The 6,515-nt window shown below is 43.5% G+C and overlaps 1 protein-coding gene across 2 annotated transcripts in view; it reads right to left on the bottom strand.

Annotated features, from left to right (window-relative positions):
• Positions 1-224: 224 nt before the first annotated feature.
• MYG1 (MYG1 exonuclease) overlaps positions 225-6,515 on the bottom strand; it is a 118,571-nt gene continuing 112,280 nt past the window's right edge. For both annotated transcript variants that reach the window (XM_076071189.1, XM_032959826.2), the window contains 3 exons: positions 2,872-2,994; positions 2,061-2,242; positions 225-1,547 (listed from right to left, as the gene is read on the bottom strand). In XM_076071189.1, coding sequence (XP_075927304.1) covers positions 1,358-1,547; positions 2,061-2,242; positions 2,872-2,994 — 495 coding nt within the window. In that variant the 3' untranslated portion in view covers positions 225-1,357. The remainder of the gene's footprint in view (positions 1,548-2,060; positions 2,243-2,871; positions 2,995-6,515) is intronic.

The raw sequence follows: 6,515 nt of genomic DNA, 5'->3' as shown, positions 1-6,515 counted from the left end.
TTGATCTAATTCGAAATTTGGGTAATACATAAAAAAAATATGATGATGTAAGCCACCAGTAAAAATAATCAGCACCACATGACTCCCAAGCTTCTATTTGCTACTACTCCAAAAGATCCACAGAGACACAATGTTTTAATTGTTCAAAGATTTATGTTGCTCAGGTAGATGTCCTGATTATCATTATCATGATCAAACAAAAAAAAACAGATGCAAAAAAAAGATAAGAATTTGCTGTTTATTTAAATTTAATGTTGATTGGTACAGAAACACAAAAAAAACATTTCACTACTTCCCTTACCACTGACATATACAATTGTATTTTACTTTCACAGTTGATTGTAATGTTCAACTGTCTGATGATGTTCAGTGCTGAGATGCACTCTATACTCTCCTGTGCCATCTGCACAATGTCCAGTTATTGGCAATGAGGGCAGGGGTTAGATAGTGAGGTGGTCTGGCTGCCATTGAGGTGGGGAAATGGGCCGATTATAAACGTAACACAATTCTTGTTCCTGGGTAGTAAGTGTTATTTTCTAATTACTTACGCCTAAAAAGTATAAAAAATGGCTATTATTATTCCCCACAAACTTTGCTTTTGTGACCAGGACTTTATGTGAACGAAAGACACAAATGCACACCACATTTTCTCATTGAAAATAGGTACATTTCAAAATATCACCATCCTGGTCACAAAAGCAAAGTTTGTGGGAAATAATAGACATTTTCTGTACTTTTGAGGCATAAGCAATTAGGATATAACACTTAATACCCAGGAACAATTTTTTTTGGTTACACAGTCAATTATTGTAACCGAGGTTTCGTGGTTTGATCCTGCAGGTCTCCATAGTTAATACTGCACATGCATAAACCATGAATATGCGCCGTCTCCTCCTTCACAGTGGATGTTAAAGATCCCGTGACGCCAATGGAAATGAGTGGGCCAATGTGTGTTGGCCGTCATGGTCAAAACTTGCAGATTCGAAAACACGACCCCCAATTTACTCGCATAGCAATCATCCACCCCCCATACTGGCAGACATGCACACTTGTAGGCCAGTTCTGGGTCACCTTGTGCTGCATGAGGACAGCTGCTGGGGGGCAGGGGTGGGGGGTCCTTTTAATGATTGAGATGAGATGTGACGCAAGGCGCTTTGAGCTGCTGCTGCTGCTGCTGCTGCTGTATTTAAACAATCGCCATATAAAGCAACCGATAAGGAGAGCTGCTGACCCCGCGCACGCACGTGCTTATGTCGAACTTCTTTCGCACCGTACGTAGCCAGCCGTGATGACCGGAGGTTGTACATAAACGGCACGAGGCGAGGGAGAGGAAGGAAGATGCATGCCAGGACAAAGCCTAAGCGGTAGCCACAGAGCATTGTGATGCCGCCGCCTTGAGGGAGCGGCGGGCCATCTCGAGCGCCCCGTCCCGCGTGCTGTGGCCTCCAATGAAGCCGCCAGAGTGCACGAACACACAGCCTGGGATGCCGCAGTGGGAAGAGAGTGCCTCGTCGCGTAGGCCTCGCCACGACTCCGGCAAAGAGAGCCTGGGAGGGCACGGCCAGGGGACAGGGGAATTACTCCTCACCCACACCCATTCATACGTATGTACGTTGAACTTCTTTCGCACCGTACGTCGCCAACCGTGCTAATCGGACGTGCTATTAGTACGGTTGGCATGCATCACTTTCCATGATTCAATATCGAATAATGTATCAAATTAATAATGCATAAAATGCAAATGAGTATATGAATCCACGTTTATTTAAGGCTACTGACTTGCCCACTTTTGTGGAGAAGTTGCCATATGGATACGCTCTCCCCCGCCATAGGAATGTGTCATTTCCACCACTTTCCGGGGGCTGTAAACGGGAAATGAGCACCAACGCCTCATCGCTAATTTGAGCAGGGGATTACTACGACTGATGACTACTTTTATGACAACGAAGGTGGAAAAAGGCATTCTTATTTTGCTTGTTCTTCGTGTTGCGCATCGAGCGATCTACCCTAGCACCACCTGGGCAAGTCAATGCACTCAATGCGAGTTGCAAAATTCGCACCTGTTCTCGAAGGAGTGCACGGCGACCGGCACGCACTGCACTCGCCAGCTGCCCTTCTGGTCGGTGAAGATGGCATACTTGATGGCCTTGTCAATGGACAGCGTCTCCTCAAGCGTGAAGAGGTGCTCCTTCCAGGGGCATCCACCCGCCTGAAACTCCACTATCTCTCCACTCTCATCCACCTAGGGCGGCACAAATACAAAGTCCCACACATACATATCCACGGTTACTTACGCCAGGGTTCCTCCCTATCGCTGCCAATGGGTTAATGGGAAGGCATGACCCGAAACACACGTGTAACTTTACATTCAGGATCACTTTGTGGGAGGTCATCGGTGGTCGCCCTATAGAGGGACTGACCTCGGCACTGGGAATGTACAATTTTTACAGCTGGCCCAGGGTCATCGATGAGAATCAGCACTGCACCTTTGCTTGTTTCAGCGGGTGGAAAACTTTGATGAGACTATTTATCAGTTATCACTGTGACTCCAATCTAATCAGCCGATTGTGAATTTGGTGAAGTGTGACCTGTTCATCATATCACCGACTACTCCCCATTACACCCTTGCACTGGAGGCACGGACACTGTACATCAAGCAACTCCTGATGCTATCGAATGCATTACAAAAACTCAAAGTACGATTTTGTCAGTTGCTTTTCAATTGACACACAAAATAAGAATATTCCAATCTAGAGTGCCACAAGGTGACACTTTTCAAGTCCATATGAATAACAGCAGCGCAGTCCACACAATGCACGGTTGCACGGTGTTGTGCATACAGACAATGCACGGTGCATGTAGCTACGGCACCTTGTGGCGGGAAAGGATGGCCATCTCGACGAGTTGCCGTGCAGGCAGCCAGGCCTTCCAGTAGAAATGCAGCCTGTCCAGGAACTCCGCTCCCACCATCTCCACCGCCTTCCAAAATCGCTTCTGGGGTTAAAGACAAAGATCCCCTGTATAGCCTTAAGACACTCTTTGGGCAAGTGCTGTTAGCGAGCGCCGGGCCTGGCCGCCTTTGTCTCCCCAGTGCTCATGTTTAGACACTGCACTAGCTACCCACTTAAGGTTGAGTCGATCTAGCGGAGGCCCAGGGCTGGTTCAGATAATCGTCACTGGTGTTGGCCGTGAGCCTGGAATCGAACTCGGATCCTTGGGTTCGTAGCAAAGCACACATGTACAAATTTAGCACTGATCATCTTGAGTTGCCTTAGATTTTTGTGACAGAAAATACTGAACAGGTATGTACGTGTGGCATATAGGAAAGCAAATAATTGCAAGTGTAAGCATGAATGTTTAACTAGAATAAATAAATTAGGATAATGCAGGTATAGTTTCAAAAACGTTTTGTTTAACCAGGTGAGAAATCAACGTAACATGAAAATCTCATTTTCTCCAAAATGAAAAAAAGCTCAAATAAGTACTGCAATGAAGCAAATAGAAGTCTGAACAAAAGCAACCGTGTAAAGACTACTGCACGATGTTTCTTAAGTGAGGTAAGAGTTGGGGAGGAGTGTGCAGGGAGATGGGGAAAAGGTGTTATTGTGCTGCATTCCACATGACGAGTCTACAAGCTGGCTGTCTTGTAGTCTATAGGCTGGATGATGATTGCTGATCAACAACAGGCTGGAAGTTAAATTCACTTGGGGCTGAGGGGGTAGTGGGTTGCTGGGTCAGCGCCCTGCCTTATCAAAACAATTCACACACATCAGAAAGCGCACATTTTTAAACGCTTAAGAACCCACCGATATGCATTATTCCACGTGTAATGGCAGACTGATTAGCCATACATTTGCATGAACTTGTTAACTTTTAAAGTCAATTGTGGGAAACCTTCAAATTTGGAGTGCGGGTTATGAAACATCAGAATGGCCTAATCGTGGAAATGTTTACCCACAAGAATGACAAATGGATGGCCGATCTCTGAGATATTACTCAATGACCCATACACCAAGAGATACTCTTTGGTTCTTTCGGTTAAGTCACGTAGGTAGAAAAAACACTAATAGATCACGACGTTTCGATCGCAACGCAAGCAACCGTAATCAGGTGTGAAACAAACACAGCAGGAGAACTGCTGACGTCACCAGTTCTGCTGACGTCACCAGTTCTGCTGACGTCAGCAGTTCTGCTGACGTAGCAGTTCTGCTGACGTCACCAGTTCTGCTGACGTCACCAGTTCTGCTGACCGTAGCAGTTCTGCTGATGTAGCAGTTCTGCTGACGTCACCAGTTCTGCTGACGTCACCAGTTCTGCTGACGTCACCAGTTCTGCTGACGTCACCAGTTCTGCTGACGTCAGCAGTTCTGCTGACGTCAGCAATTCTCCTGCTGTTTGTTTCACGCCTGATGACGATTGCTTGTGTTGCAATCGAAACGTCGTGATCTATTAATTTTTTCTACCTACGTGACTTTACCGAAAGAACCAAAGAGTATGGATTCCCTGCAGTCACGAAAGCTTCAAATCAACACCAAGAGATAACGCATTAAATAGCCTACGGAGGTACTTATGAAGACGTAATCTACAGGCGCTAATGAATACACATAGATCGTTTCATCATTTAACATTCAGGGTTTTAGTTCCAGCTGTAAACATTTTATATTGTACTGAGTTGTCAAGCAATTTTACGTCTCATGAAGGTCAATAACTTCCAGACAATTAATTTATCTTTGGACAGCCACCGCTCTCAAAACCACCTAACTCTAATATTATGAATAATCACCTTATAAATAATTCCGCTATTTTTTTGTTGATAGTAAATTAAGCGCAATGGGCCAGCCAAGGCAAGTATGGGTGACAATTGTGCCATTATTCTCTGAGAGAGAACTTAAGCTTGAAGTGACTACAAGAAAAACTTAATCTCCCTGTCTCGATAGTTAAGAGTTTTGTCTGTTTTTTTTGTATTATCTGTTCATTATTAAATAGCGGCACAGGTATGCTGCTGGAACAAAGGTATGCATGAAATATATAACAAAAAATAACCGCATGACAAGAGCACTCTTTTCCAAGGCCCTGTTATCTGTGCTTTCTAGTATCTGCATCCTCTCCGTGATCTGCATAGCTTCTTCCTATTACCTGTGCACTGCATGCCTACAATTAGCCAATCCTTTGTGTGGATGAAAGGAATTGATTTAGGGGTGATAGCAAATGAATCCCATGACAGTATATGCGTTTATCTGCACTTAACTCTATATGGGATGAGAGGTGTCTGACTGTAATTAACCATGTTTTGTACCAATTTGTTTAGAATCAAATACATGTTCATGTGTGCAGTGAAAATGTATGCCTGGAATTCAGTGGTTCTTAACATGGGGTACGAGATGCTCTTTCTGGGGGTGCGAGACATGCAAGATTTGTTTAGAAGGTAAATCATCGAAAGGCAAATTAAGCACAAGCATGTAAGTACAAATATTTAGTTTCATCAAAACCTATGTATTTATGAACACGATACATTGCTTTACGATTGAGAACCAAAGGGGTGCAGGCTGCAGTAAAAGGTTATGAACCTCTGCTGTAATCAAACGACTGGAAGGTGAGTTTGGTGGATCACACAGAGATAGGAGCACCGTGTGCATGAAACAGTCAACAGCAGAGCTACAATGAGCTTTGTAAAGAATATTAAAGCAAAACAGGTTGTTGACCTATCTCTGTAGTGTAATGAGTATTATACTGTCATTTGCATGACGTTCTAGGAACTACGAGATTTTTCTCACATCCCCATGAGTATAACCTTATCTGAGAAAGGTATCAGACTCATTCATACATCCCTGGATAAATAATGTACTAGCACCACGTTAGATTATTCCCTTAAATTACCTTTTTTTATTTAGTATTTGAATTCATGTCAATGATATATTATACATAAATAATATATACATGCATATTAATTAACTTTATCTCTGTCTCTCCTGCTGTTTTTAATAATTATGCCTTATGCATAGCAAATGTTCTGTTTCAGTGCAATCCCAACCCAACTTTCAATGCATTCATTTGTAAGCACACATCAAGAGTCAGTGATTTAAAGACATTTAAATTTCAAGCAGACATGTTTCAATACTAAATCATTTACACCAACTGATTAGACCAACGTCTACTGACTCAAGACATTGCATGACTATAAATATGTGCTTCGCACAAGTAAGTTCACGGTGTGTCCCACAAACAAAAATGTCACACCTAATCTTGCATCGAATTGCATTGTGCTCCTCTTGTCTTCGGGCACCTGCTAGTCAGCCAGACGCATTAATTTTGACAGTGACCGAAGACGAGAGGACCACAATGGAGTTCTTCAGCAGCTGCTGATGGTTTTTGTTGCAAAGTGTACAAAGGAAGAGTGCTTTTTACACGTTTCTGTGTGTTGTTTTAAACCAAATCTTCGACCAATGTCAGGAAAATTTCAACACAAGATATGGACACGGAACTGTGGTGAGTGGCTGGCTTACTGAGATAATGTG

Source organism: Petromyzon marinus, chromosome 2, assembly GCF_048934315.1.
Source record: "Petromyzon marinus isolate PM22_M1 ecotype Great Lakes invasive population chromosome 2, UKy_Petmar_22M1.pri1.0, whole genome shotgun sequence".
Lineage (NCBI taxonomy): Eukaryota > Metazoa > Chordata > Hyperoartia > Petromyzontiformes > Petromyzontidae > Petromyzon > Petromyzon marinus.
This window is presented reverse-complemented; position numbering and strand designations above follow the sequence as displayed.